This window comes from Siniperca chuatsi, linkage group LG14 (assembly GCF_020085105.1).
Source record: "Siniperca chuatsi isolate FFG_IHB_CAS linkage group LG14, ASM2008510v1, whole genome shotgun sequence".
NCBI lineage: Eukaryota > Metazoa > Chordata > Actinopteri > Centrarchiformes > Sinipercidae > Siniperca > Siniperca chuatsi.
The window spans coordinates 22,540,442-22,560,870 of record NC_058055.1 but is presented as its reverse complement, the minus strand read 5'-3'; the positions used below and the strand labels follow the sequence as shown (position 1 = coordinate 22,560,870).

Sequence of the window (20,429 nt, the reverse complement as noted above, 5' to 3'; positions counted from 1 at the left end):
TACACCTGCTATCCTTTATACTGTACCCTGTAAACCTGTCTATTAACACTTCATGTTTTATGCTATATGCATTAGATATCAGCAGTATATGTGCCTGTATCATATATGGTCTGTAGAACACATTAATATACAGTAGCTAAATTTAGAATTTTTAAAAATGGCATTTTCACTGCTGTGAGCATCACAAACCAAATTTTATTCAACTCCATTGTGTTTGGGTGGTGACAAGAAATCTCAGAGATAGATATCTCAAAACCTGGGCAAATGACCTGTTAAGGTTAGAAATAGACCAAGGCACTGCACTGTTGGTGTTTATTCATTTATTTAATGTGGAACAAGTTGCATATTGCAGCTTTTAGCCTGTAACCATAATCATGTATGCTATATGTTGACTTAATACTTCAAAGATTGATTTCTCAGACATCAGTACATTGTCCTTGATGCTGCAGTAAGCATGCACTGTAGCAACACAATTATTATCACACCAGAGTCAGTCGAATTTGTAACAATTGTTGTGATTTGTGGAGATAACCTTTTTGGGAAGCTGAGGAAACCAGCATGTGGTAATCGGTGGTGAATTACTCCGGGCCGGCTAGAAATCTCATCTGAACATGAATGGTTGCAGCAGTGACATCAGTTTTACTGATGTTGGTGGTGCTTGAAGCCCAGTTGTGAATTAATTTGGCCTTATGCTTTTTAGCTCCATTCATACAGTTTCCCAAAGCAGTCACTTATCCATGGTTCATTCCCAAAGTCCTTTTCATTGAGACATTAATGTGAAACACATTTAGAATTTTCCTTGAGTCACTGTAATCGAAAAATATTTGTCAGCTGTTTTGCACTGGGGCCTAAATTTGTTCTGATCCATGAAATTACTATTCTTTGTATTACACAGCGAGGCATCAGCCAAGTGTTTTTTGTGACAAAAGTTAAGAAACATGTGTATATGTGTGTGCATCCTGATTGAAATCTCAATGGTTCCTTGCTAATACAGAAATGTCTGTGTGTCAGACAGTGTCTGTCTGATGAAATGTAGTAGGTTTTAATTACGAAATGTTATTATTTTTACCTCTAGAAAAGTTCACACTTTTTTTAAGCTATCAAAATGTTTCCTGTTAGCTCATACTGGTTACTGGTTAAATTAATTCACTTTTCCCATGATAATTACATTTAAAGATTATAGTAGCAGGGTTTCCTAATAGCTTTCTTTCTGTACTACACGTGGCACCCTTTGTGTTGCAGTTTCTCTTTAATGTTATTTTTCTACAATAAAACCAGTAATCATAAACCACAGAAGCCCACTGTAATTAGAGCTTGCCCTTTTCTTGGCATTTGCTCTTCATGATGCTGGTCTGCTTTTCTGTGCTCAATGGCTACCATTACATGCAAGTATTCAATAGGTCTGCACAATCTTTGCTCCCATTGGTGACTGAGTCTCCATGGATAATCCAGTTAGGAGTATATTCCAGCCTACCTGGGTTGTCATGCCGTACGTACACTATAAACATAAACCGTTTCAGCCAACAGCTGCTGTCTGTTCTGGAGTTATAAATGACTTCTAATGCAGGGGAAATAAATTCTGACCACAGTACTAATGGTAAAAGGAAGTACTGCTCAGTCCCATGTTTTCTGCTGAGATCAACATGTACACATCAATACATCAAAATAGTAACCTGTTTAATTTGGATCAAGATAGAGTAGGCATCTGAGAGCTTATTTGGTCATTCTAATAACCAGATTAAGTTATTTTGTTTTATTTTTTTATTCCGTGAAAAGGGTGATAGTACAGATGGGTAGATGCAGTCTAAAATAGACACAACATAACAACAGGAAATACATAACGCAGTATATACTGTACAAATTATGGTAGTGAATGTAATAATAAGCAAATAGGGATCCAAAGAAACAAACAAAAGCAAAACCAGAACAAACAAAAAGTAATTGCAATTGTATATTATCTGTTGACTTTTTGAAAGAAAATCTGCTTTTGAATCTTATGCTGGTTGATATGTTGGAGACTGTCCTCCCAAGAAAAACATGACTGCATCAGTTGTTTGGTTAATATGGCCTTTGTTTACATTTTATTTGGCAAAGCAGTGTTAACTAGTTTTTCACAAATAACATAAATAACAGAAAACTAGGTTTTGGCCTACAAAATTAACCATAATAGGTGTTTATGTATTATATCACACACATTGGCACACAAAGAACAAATCTATTGTTCCTACCATTTCTTGGTTCCTTGTATACCTGCATGGAATAACACCACCTCGCCTCCAACAGACCTGACCAAGATCACCATCGCTGGCCTGAAGCCAGAGACCACCTACGAGGTCAAGATGTCCGCCATCAATGGCAAAGGCGAAGGCGAGAGCAGCCCGGCCAGCACTTTCAAGACTGAGCCAGTCCGTAAGTACTGCCCTCACTGCTCGTGTCCCTGCTCTCAGTAAGTGCTCCTCTGACCCCAATGCTTTGAACCTAATGCTGTTGCTCACTCCACCGCCTGCTCATATCTAGCTGAGCCCAGATGCTTTCACCCCTACACTCCTCTATTCTCACGCCAAGCCCCAGTGCAGTCCTTTTCCAGCCAGGCCAGAAGGACTGCCACTTCATAATCCAACTTGGTTAAAAGTGTTAACTATGCAAAGTATAACCTTTGTATCCTTCGTCACTGAACAGTATTATGAGCCTCTTTCCTCATGAATGTCTGCAGTGTGTAAGGTAGACCGTGCCTACTTCCATTTTGCAGAGCCCTGACTTTTTAGCCCACAGCTCAGGTGATTTAGTGAAAGCTTTCTGGAAAGTACTTGTGCATTCTTAAGGGTGATTTATACTTCAGTGTGAAGAAGTGGCAGCTCTGTATTTATAGTTGAGTGACAGTGCACATTGTTAATATAGCAGCCAGAGGTCAAGCCCTGCTGAAGATTGTTTGTATTTCATGAAGGAAATGGCAGCACATGATGAAATGTTGGAGGTGGAGGACATTTTCTGTTTAACTGTGTTTGGAAGAAAGAATGAGAGGAGTCACCTTAACAGAAAAAGGGAGATACAAGGAGAATACTATACATACTTGTCAGGCAGATGAGGGGAGTTTTGTCCATGTCACATTTGTTCATCCACCACCACGGCACTTGCACCAGGTTGCTCGATGTTCTGTAGCGACTTGCTGTCACCCTCCATTTAAGTTTTTCTTGGTGAATAATCTGCCGTCAAATCACAGCTGTGTTAGCCACATGGCATCGTCTGCAACCTTACAGCAAAGAACAGGTGCGCAACACCTGTCATCACCAATCATAATGTGTCGGCTTTACATAAAATGTATCAACTTTGTGTTTATTTATGTGCAATTATGTTAGATAATGTTTTCTCACTGAAGTATAAATGATGGCCAATCTCTAAAATCTGATTTGCATTAATCCGGTAAGTGTTTAATACCAAATAATTGCATAGACTAACTTTTCACAGTGTAACAAAAACAATTAGTGTGATAATGGAACATTATACATTTTTGCTCCATATGTTTGATGGCAAAAGTATGTTATTAGTTCTTGAACAGTTGTGAACGATCACTCTGTATGTTATAAGGCATTCACACATTAAATCCAATGTGGATTGAAATAAACCATCAAGGCAGCATAAGAAATCTTTGAACAGTCCACACAATATGGCACTGTGGTAGTCTTAAACAGGTGATGATGAGGGGAAAAACTTTGAAGGATTAGTCTGCTTTATCACAACTTAACACATTACTTAACATTGTACTCACCAAAGTAATCCCCGAGATTTGGGACATGACAACATTGCAGGAAACGCGAGCAGTCAGATGAGCAGAAAGTTTGTAAATGAGCCGAACAGTTTAGCCGCTTTATTTAAAGGTTTAAACCGAAAGTGAATGCACCAGAAATGTTGGTAATAATCCCTCGTTGTGCAGGAAATATGTGCAAGCACAGCTACAGTAAGCACAGTGGGTCAAAAGTGAACTAGAAAGTCGGTCTGTAAACTGTGATGGAAGTTTACAATGGACAATTCTTAGTAATAATTTCACAGTTTCCTTTTGTTTTCTGACGGTGTTTCTTGCCCTGTCCGACCGTGTTCCCAATTTACTTGGTGGTTTACATGTTATTATTACCGATAGAAATTATGACCCAAACTACTAAAATAAGACCCACATCGAAATAAACCGGAATTATCCTTTAATTCATCTATCCCCTGCAGAGCTAGTTTACCCAGGCTACAATTAGACGACAACAGACCTATTTCTCAGTAAGCATTTCGAATCAGGGTCATGAATGAATCTAAATAAAACTAATGTTTTAGTTTGTCCCAGCTTCTATGTCACGCTTCCATCTGTGCTTCATCACCCCACGGCTTCTGTAGAAATAGCCCTCCTCAGCATCCTCCTTATTTTGCCTGATTCCCTATAGCTGAGACAGGCTTTGTCCTACTTCAAGATTTTTCAGCAAAATACAGTGTCTGATGTATTTATTGAGTTTACACTAGTCTAACTAGAACTTATTTTTTTAAATGAAACTTTAAACTTGAGGTTGATCTCAAACTTTACTTAATATATCCCATTTACAGAAATGAAATGAAAATGGACACATATATTAATGTGTTATATTACATCAGAGTAGCATGGGGAGATTTTAATCCAGAAACTCAGTGTCCCTTTTAAGAAAACACCGAAGCCCTACCACAACCAAAGTCACATCTAATTTCTAATTTGGAGGGTAATACAGTACCAGTATTATCAAAGTCAAAGTTAGCTGCAGAACAAAGAGAAGCAAGACTTACTGTAGACAGAAAGTGCAATAAGACACAGTAGCAGTGTGACAGTGGGTTAATGATTCGGCAGGACGGAGTTGCCCTCTTTCATTGTTCATATTTCTCATTGCATTGTCTGTGTTTCTTCTTTTTGTTTTATTGTTTTCTCATCATGGTTTTCCATCTGTTCTGTTTTCCATCGGACTTCTCAGGGTATTCTTTCACAAGTAAGTTTCTTTTCTCCCTGTGTTGTCTGGTTTATTTTCCTCTGTACTTGTTTCATTCTTCACTGCATTTATTTGCTTTACTTTGATCATTCTCTCTATATTAGTGCATTGCTTTAATGATTATAGAAACATGCTACAATAATGTGAATGTAACAGATTTCTTGATCACATGATGTCTTCCACAGAAAGTTCCACAGAAATCATCACCCCAAACCCCAAAACCTTGAATTTTCATTTTTCCTACATAAATATCAGTACTCATTTCACTACCTGTTGTAATAATTTTCCTGACGGCAGTCCATTCCGTTACTCTAATGTGGTTTCAGGTGTGTTTAGCAGTGTGATCGACTGATATGACAGACTTACAGCCTGTAGCAAGTGAGTTATTTATACTGTTGTCCTTAGTGCTACCCTTGCTTCTTTAGTATTGCTTGCTCGTAACATCTTTCTTTTGGTGTCTCTCTAGTATAAAGTATATTGTACTTGTGCACTGCAGCATTTCAGCCATTGTTATATCAGGTCTTTAAAGAACGTATACTGTCTTCAGAGACAACAAAGAGGAATACAATTGTATTATCATATGGTAATTAATGTGGAATTGGAATATTTACTGGTAATAATGTTAAAAGCTGGGCTACTTTCCGCATAAATGGTCCTGTATGGAAACTTAAGGTTTAAATATTCAGGCCTTCAATTCTAAGAAATCTTTAGGATTCCCATTTGTGCTCACGGTGCGCTTTTATATTGCATTGCCATTAGACTTGTCGACAATCTCTCAGAGGTCACAAGAATGCATATCAAGAAAGACTGTAAAGAGCTTCCTAGTTTCTGTTAAGGTGCAGGTGGGGAAGAGCTGCAGCTTTCTTTGGAAAGAGCATATGCTTACTGCTGCTCAGGAAAAGGTTTTATAAATTGCTCCTAAAACTCCAATTCCTGATTGGTGTTTGTTTTCTGCATCACAACTGTGGCCAATGTATAGCAGTCCACATGGTCTGGATTCAAATCTTCAGTGTTTACATTCACACTAGTATCCAAGAGTCTTATCCTGGTTTTGATCATATTCGGAATATGACCAGCTTAAATATTCAAGTTTCTAAAACCAGTCTATGATGTTTACAGGCGTAAACATACAGTATATGCTGATAATAACTGGGATACTAGTATGTATGAAAACGCTATCGTCATAGCCCATGTTTTTTAAACATTACCTTTGACATCTTGGCTTGAGGAGAATAATAGTGGGTGTGTTATGCTTGTAAGTGTGTTAAGCTTCAGAAGAGTGTAGGCTGGAATTCCTGGACTTCCTTTGATGTTTACAGGCATTAGCTCTAAAATTATTAAGTTGTACTTTAGGGAAATTTGTCCCCATCTCAAGCGATGACTTCTCTGTAGCTGTTTAAACACAAGATATAAAACTCTAATATTTGTTGCAGCCAATTTGGTTTGGTTGAAGATAAAGTTGGTGGAAGATAAGGTTGATGTTTTTATCGGGCAGTTTACATTGTACAATAGTGCTGCTGATATAGACAGGTCCTGCCACAATTCAATAAAAAATAACAAATACATGTTTTATTTAGCGCATGGTATTAGACGTGGTTATTGTACATGAATAAACATTACAGTTATGATAACAGGTGTACAGTTATGTCGAAGAGTAACCACCTGAACCCAGATGATGTCAGCAAGAATGCTGTTGTCCCGGCTGCAAATTGATTGTACTGCGTCCTCCCCTCCTCTTTGGACTCCCAAGAACACAACTTTGAACTTGGTGTACTCTGTACTGAGAAAGGCCTTATGTGTTATACTGTATGTCTTGGTTCACATGGACATTCCCATTACACAGGTTGTACTGTAATAAAAAGCTGGTAAAAGCTATAAGATGTCCATGTTGTTGCGTCACAGTGGTCAGCACAGTGGATGTGCTAACAGATGCTGAAAAACAAAAGGAGTCAGTGTTCCACAGGAATGTTCCAGAGGAATTCCTTATCACCGAGACAGTATAAAAACAAAACTGACCCAGCACTGAGATGCACTTGTTGACGAGAACTCCAGCTCCGCTCACCATGTTTTCACCATCTTTCAGTTTCATCAGAGATACCACCCCCTATCGCTGCCACCAGTATGACTCGTAGTGAGTATGCCAGTCGCACAGTGTGCAGTGTGTCTCTCTCCACCTCTTACGTGCTTGGCTTCACAGTTAGTGTAGATGTTCATTTATTACTGGTGTGGCTCATAGGAGAGCTCATGCACCCTCTGTAGAGTATAGCCACAGTTTGGCAACTTACTAGCTTTGCTAACAGTCTTGAATTCTCATAGATTATGATTTTACTAACATTTGTCAAGGACATGACGGTTGTGCTTCTAACCGCCTGACTATAGTGTTGTGTATGACATAATTAACACAGTGGGTCTGTTCATGAAGATTTGAATCACAGTACATACTTAAGGCTCCTCTGATTGTGGTGCAATAAGTTTGGAATACATTTAGAGTAGGTTATACAAAGTTTGCTGTGACCTTAAAGGTAGGGTATGCGATTTTGGAGAAATCCAATACCATGACAAATACCATGATATAGAGCAAACAACGACACAGCAATGTAACTAATGTTAGCTAGGCTGTGGGTTAGGAAACTGTTGCTGCTGCGAAGCCAACAGCCAGAGAGGACAAGACGGTTTCCCAGAGCCAGCAAACCGGCTCCAGACAGCGATACTCACAACGCTCCTGCTACTATAGCTAACATCACAACAACAGCATATCTTGGCAAACTAGAGAGTAAGCTGAATTTCCGTGGGTAAGTCGTTTAATGTTACCTGACACACAAATCATGGCTGGAATGGCTGAAATAGTGTTGTGTGGCTCGGCCAGCTAGCGGACAGTTAGGAGATATTCGCTGAATTTGACAAAAAGACGTGTATTGGATTAGAATCGCATACCTCAACTTTTTTTTGGAAAAAAAATACTTTTTTGTGGAAATGCAAATGTCAAATTGAAAGACCCTGGTAGATCAGTGGGTACAGAACTCTGTGCTGACACTTAAGTGCTATTTTTAGAGATAGTAGGTGTCATTAACATATCGTTAACATTTGACCATAAAGTTAGTTGATTGACAGTAGACTCGTAACACTGTATGACATGTTCATGGCACACAACATTGAGTGATAGTAGGCTCCACACTAACACCTTATGTTGTGTTTGTGTCATATAGAATTTACTGCATTTACCATTTTCTGACTTGTAAGTAAGTATGTACCATTAATGTCACCATCAATGATGGTGGAAGACATGTGCGATGGCAAGATTGCAGTCATAACCACTGATTGGTTAGGAAATTGGCTATTCTCAGTTTCCTTTGTTATTCATTTTCAGTTCATTTGATAATTGATAAGCCATTCTGCATGACTGTACAAATGCTTTTCTACTTCCTTCTACCTACCTAACCTGTTTCTGCCTCTCTGCCAACTACATATTGTAGTTCTTATCAAAACCACTCTATCACTGTATCATTTTCTTGAGAGCCCCTCAATGTTTCTAATCATTGTGTCCATTCAGCTCAGACACAGTATCAGATCATCTGACATTCATGACAGAGCAGTTCACACTAGTCTTGAGGATTTCTCTATGTAGAGAGTAATGTAATGAATACACTGAGCCAGGCCTGCATTGCCTGTTTAGAAATCCTGCATAACCATTCAGGTTATAACAGAGTGACTGAGTGACTGATACTGATCAGCAACACTTGCTGACATTTTATTATTTTGTGAAAAGCGCCAGTAAAATTATAACTGATGGCACCTTTGAGCAACTATATCTGACTGCTTTTTGCTTTAATTTGAGGTTTACACAAAACCTAAAGTAACATTTGAGGTAACAGTATGCAGTGTGTAAACAAACATGACTCTTGTGTTGTTTGGTTCAAGGTCACTCGAGTAATTGTGGTATGTCTATTGTTGCTCCTTTTAATTGAGTTCCTGATGTACTATATTAGAATTGTATGTCCTTGCAGTGTTCCTAACAAAATGTTTCCCTTTGAACAAACTTTTAATAACATTTGTCAGATACATTTACATTAGATCCACCTAGGATGTAATTGTTCATATACAGTATATGCTCCAGCAACATATATGCTCCAGCAACTACTCTGTGTTTTCTGCAAGTGCATCACTCAGAGCAAATGTCACAAATGCTTTTAGACCACCATCTGATGCAGACCTTATTTCTCCTGATGTTTCATGTATTCACACTGTTGTCGGCTGTGTTGTGTATCATATTTAGTTGGCATGGTTTGTATTCTCAAAGCTGCAGAGTTTCCTCTGTTCTTCTATTGACCCCTGTTTCGTGTTTGTCCCAGGGAAACCAAACAAACTGCTTTGGTTTTTTTAATTGAAGTCATGGTGTTAGAGCCGACCATACTTCAAATTCAGATTGGGCATTAATGTCGCTATGTAAAATATTAGAATAAAAGAAAACCTGTCAGAGGAAAAGTCATTGATTATCTGGATGCATGAGGCAATTCTGGTCTTACAGTTTTGGTTGTATCTTACCTTAAATCTTTATCTTAAAATCAGCATCAGTTTATTTGTTTATTTATTTTTTGAAATTCTACATGTTTCCAAAAACCAAAACGAAAAGTCTGCAACTGCTTCATATATTCAGCAACATGTTTTTTTTATATTTATTTAAAAAATCAGTTTACCAATTTATGTATTTCTCTTGGTTGTTTGTGTTCCTTTTGTGTCATTTTGTGTTTAACATTCTTGTTCATTTGTTTATTGTGTTGATGTTTTCATCATTTCAACAATGTTTTGTATATTTCCCATGTGCCCCCCGCCTCTCCCCGCTCCCCTACCCTCCTTCCCCTATATTTTCCTTTCAACCATTCATGTGCGTGCACATCATGTGACTTTGTCATGTGGCTCTTGCATGGTGCTGATGATGTCGTCTTCGCTGGCCAACAGAAGGTAATTTTTTTTGTTTAGTTTGAGATCATTAGATGAGCAATGATCATTCAGAAGGCTTTTTTTTATTAGAGTCATAGGTGAGACATTAAAACACTTTCAGTTTCATTTGGCCATTTTTCATCCATCTTTAGACCTGCAGATATGTAGTTAACATTTAGTAAACATGCACTATTTTTATTTTCATTCCAACAGTATTTCATCATCTCCATTCATCTTAAGACTTTCTCTTCCTTCTTGCCAACTATGATCCTTTCACCTATTTTCCATTGCAGTCATAAAGTAACAATACAAGACTATTCTCCTCTTAGTGCCTTGTTAAAGATTAATTCTATATAGGCAATCCAATGCAATAATGTAAGAAATACACACCAGGGCCACATTCTTTTTAATGTGGTTAACTGAGCTGATGTGATTGTTAACTCTTTGACCCCATCTGTTCTGCTTGCATTTACACCTGCATTAACATGCGTTTGTCCTTATCCAGATAATATATCCAGAGACAGATTGCATGTTCATACCAGGTGGAAATGGAATCTTCTTCAGAGCTAGCTAAGCTATATCTGAAGCTATTTGTTACAGCATGTCCTTCAACTCTGATTCAAAGTGCATCATGAACAAGACTTTTTTATGTTACCCATCTGTGACCTCATTTTCTCATATGGTCACTCCTTTCCGTAGAGCCACCAATAAAACAGTCTTTATGTTTGATGGATTACTAACTGTACTGGAAAGAAAACATTGAAATTGGGCTCACACATTTCATTCCATCTGTCTTTTTAAATCTCACTTTGCATTTGTTCTCTCACTTTGGTTTACTTAGAAGCTAAGATTGTTAAGGTTTCATATGTCTCAATCAGCTGTAGTGCTGTGCCAGCCAATCATATGAGGGCTGGTTTAAATGTTTCACTCATTTTCACTTTATTTAAAAACCAGTTACCAGTTAACAAGTTACCAAGATTACGAATGAAGAACTGGATTATCTGGATGAGAATTAACAAAATCATATAGCATCGCATTAGCCTAGATCAGTTAAGTGGCATACAAAGATTCAGGCACAGTAGTTCAATTTTAATCCAAACACTTTTCATTTTTGATTCCCCGGTGTGCTTTTTCTTGTCATTCTTGTTGGTTTTGACAGCCCTGTTTTTTATTTTAGCTTTAAATTGTGCCAAAATTCACTTCCAGGTATCATTAAAAATCTTGATAAAATCACAGATTTTCATCAAAAACATCTTTTGTTTCATGAATCGCATTTAAACATCACAGGAGCACCCTCACAAAGTGCCACTGACTGCAATCTGTTAAACGTAGTCCTCATACTCACCCACAAAGCTAACTTTTCTTATTATCTACTGTAGCTGACAGTGTTCCAATGATTGGACTCACAGCAGCCCATTGCATTACTGCAGCATGCAAGTTCTGTTTCTTGTTGCATCCTTTCTCTTGTTTTTCTGCTGTTACCCAAAGAAACTGTCGGCCCTGTCTGCATGTGTCTGTGTCTTTGGTGTCATGTCTTCTTGGTACTTGCATTTCTAAATATGCATAGAACTAAAAAAAAAGGTTTAAAAAAATTATGCTTTTAATTTACTGAATGCAACAGTTGTAACAGTGACATTTACAGTAACATGTATAATTCGTTAAATGGATCTGATTTAAAGGTGGACAGTGTGACGCAAGGCAAATCATTAGTGTCACATTCTTTTTTCACAATAATTAATGTTGGCACAAATAGCCCTGTTACATGATACTTAGCATTAAATATTGTATCAGATGGAACCCGCACAATTGATGTTAAAAACTAAAATGAAGAATTTCTGTATCCAACAGCATGTTTTCAATAACTCTTGTTCAATTCTATCCACTTATCTCTCAATGTAAGCTCGAAGATGAGGGAGGATGCTGCATTAGGTCGGGCTGCATGTGGGACAATGCCTCCTACATGTGTGTCAGTGTGAGGTCATTGGCAGTGCTTCACACTTCCACCCGCCAAATGTGCAGCAGCACCCTAAATTTCCAGCCTGCAAAGAGAAGCTTCTCATTCTAACCACCCCTTTCTCTGTTTTAGCCTCAGAAAAAATGACCTAACACAGAATGATGCTCGTGAATAACACTCTGAATGTACCAATGTCTTTCTGCCACCATATTACAGTTGCCGTTACTAACTAACACTGTCTGACTCACTTCCAGCATCTGTCATGCTCACTCCAGTCTAGTGGAATGCAGTTTTTAGGCAGTGCTCTCAGATGATTAAATACAATCAAGAAAAAGTGCCTTCATGCATATTCATATATTTACTACAACCACTAACACTGATGTTTGAAATGTTAAATATTTGGCCTGGAAATAGAAATGCTATTTTTCTGTGTGCATTTTAATGCCTTTCCAACAAAGGCATATATTCAAATCTGCATCATGTCATAGATTATTTTTTATTTATTTTATTATTCGGATTTCTGCCACATGCTTATGGGCTGTTATTATCGGATAGTTAGCACAGGGCAAAGGCTGTAACATCAGGAGGTAGTCAGTTTAATAACATCATAGCAAGGCTAACTGTGTGTAACCAAGATGTACATAATTAATGAGTTTCAGCTCCTTTAAAGCCCTTACAGTGGCATTACAGTAAAAGCCAAGATCACAACACATGTACACAAAACACCTCAACCTCCCTGCCACAAGACTATGTATATATTATTAAAAGTAATAGAGTAACATGTCCAATCAAGGCCTACAGGCTCATTATCCAGCGACCCAGGAGTCATTACTCAGAAGGACAAAGCAGATAATGAGGAGCCTCAAGGAGAACAACACCGCAGTCACACTGTCCCTTCAGGCTGACCTCAAAGGGATATTCCACCCAAAATCTATCTTTGATAATCAAATATTCACTCAGTGTAGGCTTTAAAAGTGAGTTTACATTGGTTCCAACAAGTCCTCAAAACACAACGCAAAATACACTGTCATTTCCTTTAAAAAATATCCATTTTACCGCCCCTATGAGCAGGATAACTTTGTTTGTCAGTGCCTTCCAAAACTGTTACAAATCACCATTATGAAAATTATTCATTTGATAATTTCCTGCTATGCCAATTCCATGGTTAAAGTTTGGTTTGTTTAAGGCACAAAAACTACTTGGGTATAGTTAAGGAAAGATCGTGGTTTGGGCTAAAATATCTACTTTGTTAAGGTTAGGGAAAAATTATTGTCATGGTTAAGAAAAGAATAAGAAAAGAAACCTACAAAGTCATTGTTGGTAAGAAACAGGAACAAACAGCAGTTTCCTGTGTCAATGTCTGACACTTTGTGACCCATTCATCAACCCCGACCTCCTCCTTTTAGAGGTTTTGAGGCTGTACAACAATGTCACACTATTTCCACCTTCGCTTCGGACAGACAAGACTCATAATTCACACGGTCGCTGAAGGTCCTTGTCAGGGAAACGTAACATAAATCATATTTAAGCATTAGAATATATGACTGATGCTGTCTTTTGTTTGTTTTTGTTTTTTGTGAGGAGAGTCTTATTGGTTCTAATGGATTTCAATAGTCACAAGTTTTCATGGCAGGTAACAAGTACCAAAATGTCCATAGAAACTTCTCAAAATCAAACTTCTCCTGTAGCATAATCTACTTCTCTGCTGTCCATTCACTTGTTTAGAATGTTCCAAACACTAATAGTTTTGCAAACAATATATCTAGAAACACAACTTACATCTTAATCCTCAAAGCTATAAACGTTTTACACCCACTTTTCAAGCCTGCAGGTGGTGAGATAATCAAATAGATGGTGGAGTATCACACCAAGCAAACTTAATTTACATTGCTTTATTTTTAAACTAAGCTGTTAAGGGATGGCAACATATTCCTGGTAGAATATTGGGTTCTATGCTCCATGCTAACCATTTAGCATACACTATGTAATGGTACTCATTATATTTCATGTCCTATAGATAAGGCTTAATATATTTTTTAAATGATACCATAAACTTACCCTAACGTAGCCCTAACTCTAACCCTATCCATTTAGAGCTGTAAAGAAAAATGCTTTTAATTTCATGTTGTCTGTGTGTGTGTGTGTGTGTGTGTGTGTGTGTGTGTATGACAAAGCTCGTCTGGTCTCATTACATTTAATTTTACCATTCACTTACATAAAGTAGTCAGATGTGGCGGCATTTCTTTTTAGATAATTACCATTTTACTGTATCGCTGCTAAATTCATATTATCGTTCTTTTGACATAATTGCTCCAACATGTGTGTTAATGTAATAATTTATCATGGAGTCTGCTATCAGTCAACGTATGGAAGCATGGAGCACTGGAGCCAATGATCTGTAGGGATTTAATTTTAAAATTTTATTGTCTGTGTTCTCAGCCTTTAACAGCTTAGTAGAGCAATGTGACAGCACAAAAACCCTCTGTGTTACTTTAGGCCAACAAAGGATGAAAACCTTAATCACACTGTGATTACTACCTCCACATCTGCAATGTCCTCTGATTGCAATGCTTGTTACGTTAGAGAAGAGAAGACACAAGAAAAGCATCTTAAAACAGTATAGGTTGAACTGGCAATCAATTTAAGTTTTAGCTTAGTTGACCTTGAAGACACAAGCACACTTGAACACACTTGGAAGGTTAGAAGCACAGTAGGTAACTTGTGTTTAGAAGCTAATGATGGTTTTGATGCAACAACTATATTTATGTCAACTAATCATAATCCCTTGCTTTGTCCTGTGTAGGGGAACCCAGTGCCCCCAAAATAGAAGTCAAGGTCCAAAACAGGGGCAATACTGTAAAGGTCAACTGGATCAAGCAGGATGATGGCGGTTCCCCCATTAAACATTACCTGATCAGATACAAGGCTGTGAGTATACTGGCCAAGGAGGTAACTTGGTACCACTTTGCTGTTTTGCTTTTTGTTTTTTGTTTTTCAGTTCTTGCAATGGCTTTATAAAAATTGGTAAAGAACAGTGCTTGAAAATGTTCACCAAACAAACTGGAAGCAGGAATATACTGCTAGCCTCTGTCAAAAAATATACAGTCACTTGATAAAATAGATACTGATCTTCTCATCTAACTCTTAGTAAAACAGCAAATAATCTTTCCCAAAATGTTGTCTTGAGAAATGTAATATCCTCCAAAATCATCTTCTCAAGCAGCAGTTGGCATGTCTTGGTTGTGTGTTGCCCCCAAGAAGCTTCACCAATTCAGATTTTAGCAAATCATTGTATAGTTAAACTAAACCATCTCTAAACTGATACCTAAAATAATTCAACAACAACTCACATTTACTTCCCAAGTTAATGATTTTACACTTGTTGGAGCTATATTATTATTGTCAAGTTCTATATGAATTAGATTCTTTTCCATTTCACATGCTTTTGGTCTTGTGCTGAAAAGGTGCTACAAATTCTTTTGGGTCAAGATAATCTGGTGAAACAGATGGAACTGAAAAATGTGCTGTAATCTCCTTTTATCTTGTGCACAATGACCAGCTTGAGAATAGGATCATTCTCAAGTGATCTAAAATGACCCTTTCCTCTGTGCCTGTATATGATGACCACAGTCTCACTTGGTTACCCAGTTTTGAGTTTTGTTCCCTCTATATTCCTTTCCCAGAAGCATGTATCTGACTGGAAACCAGAGATCCGCCTTCCCCATGGCAGTGAGTATGTGGTGCTGAGCGGCCTGGACTGGAATACAGAGTATGAGGTTCACGTACTGGCAGAGAATCAGCAGGGCAAGTCAGAGCCTGGCATCCTCTCCTTCAGAACAGCTACAGAGCCCACTACTATCCCAGGTACTATTCCCATCATCCCACCCCGAGCATCCACACACACCAGCCACAGTGCACAAAGGCTTCCACCGTGACCAATAATGCTCTATTATTTAGACCCTTGACTATTATCAGGTGCTTATTAAAAGTTTGGTGGCTGTAGGGTCTGACATGAATCATCTGTCTCTGTCTGTTGCATAGGGAAGGTGTATTGTTTTTTTTACTGTCCTTATTAGTACACTTGATAACAAAGTGGAAAAGTATGATTCAATCCCTACTTAAGTGAAAATCAAGGACTATATTATTTGCTGAAAGCAATGAAAGATTACAGGTAATATTGTGGCCTATACAATAGGTTTGAAATTACAAGAGACAGTGCAGTTTTACAAAACTGTATGAAATGAGCACAAACTCTGAAATGTGTGTTGTAGTAATGAATAATCAGAAGAATATATTCCTCCACCTTGAAAGGATTGTGTTACAGCAACATGAATTGGATGTGACATTGTTATAACATGAAAAGTTTAGCTGATGGTTAAATTTAGAAAAGTAAACCCTTATTTAAGATGAAGGTTAGATTAGGTCTAGGTTCAGGGAACTAAACTAAAACATTGGGAATGTCTGTGTTTACATGGAGACTAATTATAATAGATGAATTATGGCCATTGAGCAGAGGGAGGTGTTATTTCAACTTAATATGTTGGCATGACAGTTGTGTTCCTTATAGGACTGTAGAATTGTTATTGTATTCAATTTGACATCCCTCTACAATAGTTTACAATTATAAGATGTTGTCTGTAGACTAAAGAGCATTCATAAATGACAAAACAATTGAAGAGACTGAACATTAAAACCAGGATCAGACTCAACTGTATGGGCCAAGTAAGTTTAAGAATGCAAGGAATTTGACTCTGGTTTTCAGTAGCTCTTAATATACTTAAACACAATGTCAAGAGAAAATGTAGAGGAAGATACACATACTGTAGGTGTGTAGCTAAACAAAGACAACAAAGCTATCTGCTCATGTGTTGTCATCAAACAGTTAGAGTGCCATGTGTGCCTCAAAAGTTGGTGAAATGTCAAACCTTCATGTCAGTAAAAATAGACAAGTTGTGACTTGAAGTTGGGTCATCTGAAGTTTATACTCCTTTTACACCTGACCTATACGTTCTTTCTTTCTACTGTTAATGCCAGTCTTCTACTTGTTTCCAGTTATGTCTCCTCCACCTAATCCTTTCATCTTGGAGAAGTACATCTCTCTGTTTTTTCATTCACGGAGCTAATTAATTGCATTTTTTTTTATCGTGCTCTCTTCATGAAATTTCAGAGGCCAGGCTACAAAAAGATCAACAATAACTATTGAATCCATATGAAGAGCAGAGGCGTACTCACTCTATTTTTTTCTTCTCCTTGATGCTCTGCTGCTACAGATAAAACTCAGCATCATGGTGCATGGTGCTCTGCTCTTCTGGTCTTCAGTAGCTCCCACAGCATAAGGCAGCTGTTACCACTCAAGCTCAGTGAGCAATAAAGTCAGACCAGATATCAGTCAGACCCAGAGCATTTTGTCCAGTTAATATCAAATACTTCTCTATCGAGGTGGTCACGGTCAGCCTTTGCTCTGTTGTTGTATTGTGTGTGAGATGCACATTTTAACTTGGGCTGCCTCCCCACTGCACTATACCTGAGCTATAAAACAAGTTAAACTTCTTATCCTACTATCTTTTTATCTTCTATTGAAAAATAACTCTTTTTTTTCTCTCTGCATCATCTTATCTTTTTTCCATCCTCATCTTCAGTTTCAGGTTTGTGTTGCCTGTCCTTTATTTCCCTCACAAATGATCTTGTGAGGGATCAACTGTCAAGTGAACATCAAGGAATCTGATAAAAATGACAAACTAGGTTTGAGCATTGGAAATGCATAATATTTACCATTGTCTCATGCCTTCAAAGCTAAGTAATGTCTGACAATATTCTAGATACAATATATTATTGTTATTTTAGTGTACCAACATGTTAGAAAAAACACAGAGGACATTTCTGGAGGTGGTGAACAGATTAAAAAACACATTTCAGAAGAGCTCATAAGTGGTCATAATTAGTTTGATAAATATGTATGTTTCCAGCACATGGATGCCTTTGTGAAGAAAAAAAGTAATAAAAAACAATTACAGTAACTGAAAAAAGAATCAAAAATAATTAACCTGGTAAAACTTACAATACATTCTCAGTATTCTAATAAATCCCTAAACGAATCCACAGCTGAAAATGGCAGTCTGTCAGTCTAAAACAGGTCCTCCTCAAAAATACGGCCATATAGGTCGGCTGTTCTTATTACAACCCATATTTATTTAAAGAGCGACAAAGTCCATGTAGGGAGGAGGATAGGGTGGATGGATGGATGGATGGGTCAAATACAGAACTTTAAACCAGGATACCGCTGTTCACGTCCCACGTGAAACCAAAAGTCAATGTGACTTACGTAAGTTACGTTACATACAAAAGCTAAGTTACGTTGGTATGTCAAATGTAACTCAAACACAAAACTTTCACCCAGGAGGCCGCTGTTTGTTCCGTGCTGATCTTTTCCTAAACCTAACCAAGTAGTTTTGGTGCCTAAACTTAACCAAATTGCGACCATTTCACAACGTGAACCACATGTTAATTATTGTTACTATGAAGACAAAGGTCCAGTACACCTGTCGCTGGTACTCTCCAAAAGTATTATATGTCGTTTTGGGAGTCATTGGCCTATTCTGTCGTTTAAGTATGAGGACATGTTGGAAAATGGTCCACAAAAAATGCACTATTTACTCCTGTTTGTTTTAGAAAATTTGTGAAACTTCTTATGACACTTCATATGTGTGACCTGTTTTGAATGGTATAATCATTAGGCAAGATTGAGATAAGTGTTTTTTTTTCCTTCTCCCAGTGTAGATAGACAAATTAGTAGGACATTATCCCTCACTGGCTTCCCACCAGTGAACTTGCAGTGGTGAGCAAAAACAAATACATACTTAAAATACATTCCCAATAGCCCCTAAATGCCAACATGTCCTCCCTGTTTACTGGTCACTGTAGTTCACATTTGAGTTTCAGAACATTTAAAAACCTTCCTTAAAAACGTATATTATGACAAGAAATTAAATTGTGCAATTAATTTGGGGGAAATTTCCAAGCATACATAAGACCCTATAACATTTAATTGAGATATTACAAGTACATATTTCAAGTTGAATATGTCACAATTAACCAAAAACTGAAATCCTGGAAAATAGACATACTTAAGTGGAGTCAAAACATTTTTTTTTACTTTACTTTATATTTTACTATGCTGTCCCTGTTTTACTTATTATGCTTCATCTCTTTTTCTTTCTTTCGTATTAAATATTACTCTCCCATAGCCTCTCTCATCTTTTTTCCACATTCTCTCTTATTTTTATTCTCTCTTTCAGCCTCTATCTTTCTCTTCTACTGCCAGGTTTAGTGGGTCTCACAGTTCATGGTCCATGACTGACCTGAATATACAGTGTGTGGCCTAGTTAGGTGGGGATGCAGCCCTTTTAGTCTTGTGCATGGTGCCACTTCCAACTGGATTAATTTTGTCTGTTCTTTACTGACGACTCTAAAAGGCAATGGCTGCCAGTGCATGGCACATAAAGAAACCAGTTATTTTCTTTTTCATGTGCTTGCTGGGCAACAGCCATATAGCAGTGGGAGGTTTGGATCACTTATAATACTATCAGAGCAGAAGTTCACATGGGCTTCATCCAAGTCAGTCCCCATTTAATTCCCATAATTACTTTCATTTAATTTTTCGTTTTGGGATGTTTATTATTATTTCCAAGTTGCTGCTATTTTTTCTTTCCTTCAAGGCACATGGGAAATTACTGAGGTTTATTAGCTACAACATCTGCATTTAATTTTCAGTAGGTTTCACAGCTGTTCTTGGTAATGTTGGCTTAAAACAGCTGCTCTTTTTAAAATATATACTGACTCTATGAGCTTAATTGGCACTGTGACGCAAATTGTGAATGGCGAGTTGATCCAAAGTTGAGTTTCAATCTGTTTAAATTTGTTTTATTTTTCATTTTTCATACACATGCTCAGAAAGCAGTCGCGCACACAAAATGCCACAAAAAGTGATTAGAATGTATTTTAGAATGAATGATCTCTGAAAACATCTCAGTGTTAAGCTATCTTCTTCTTTGGAAAAATGATCTGTTGAATCTGTTGTGTCAAAAACCTTTATATAATTTGGCTTGTGTAGCTTCTGTTCTCTGCAGGTACAGCTGGGCAGCATTTGCGTGCCACAGACTCACAGAAGGCAAAATGCTGCCCAGTTGTGGAGAGATAAAACATCGTCATAATTCTCATGCCAAAAAGTGTTGGTCAAAATAAATAGTCTTTGTAAATTTGCTAATACAGACACAAAAGTGGCAGGTGTTGACAACTGATCCATCCAAATCTCCCCAGCTAAGGTTGACATTGGAGTAAAACTACAAAAACAGCTATTAACTTTTGCAGTTTTGATAACATGAGATCACTCATCCATCCATGTCAAAGACTTGACCTTCATAACCAGCTTCTGTTTTGGATGTGTGGTTTTGCATGCCATTCTCCCTGCCATGACCAGTGGTGTAATGGTAGCTGAAGAAGTGGCTCTACTGTGAATATAGCCCCACCCTCTCCTTTCCATCTTAATG

The 20,429-nt window shown here is 37.6% G+C and overlaps 1 protein-coding gene across 17 annotated transcripts in view; it reads left to right on the top strand.

Annotated features, from left to right (window-relative positions):
• The window catches only part of ncam1a (neural cell adhesion molecule 1a), a 246,876-nt gene that overhangs the window by 206,244 nt on the left and 20,203 nt on the right, over positions 1 to 20,429 (top strand). For 6 of the 17 annotated variants that reach the window (XM_044221772.1, XM_044221775.1, XM_044221778.1 and 3 more), the window contains 3 exons: positions 2,284 to 2,409; positions 14,687 to 14,811; positions 15,567 to 15,747. In XM_044221772.1, the coding sequence (XP_044077707.1) occupies positions 2,284 to 2,409; positions 14,687 to 14,811; positions 15,567 to 15,747 (432 nt within the window). Of the gene's footprint in view, positions 1 to 2,283; positions 2,410 to 4,976; positions 4,992 to 7,074; positions 7,123 to 9,947; positions 9,951 to 14,686; positions 14,812 to 15,566; positions 15,748 to 20,429 lie in introns of all 17 variants that reach the window. The other 11 variants (XM_044221765.1, XM_044221773.1, XM_044221769.1 and 8 more) reach the window with 5 other exon arrangements.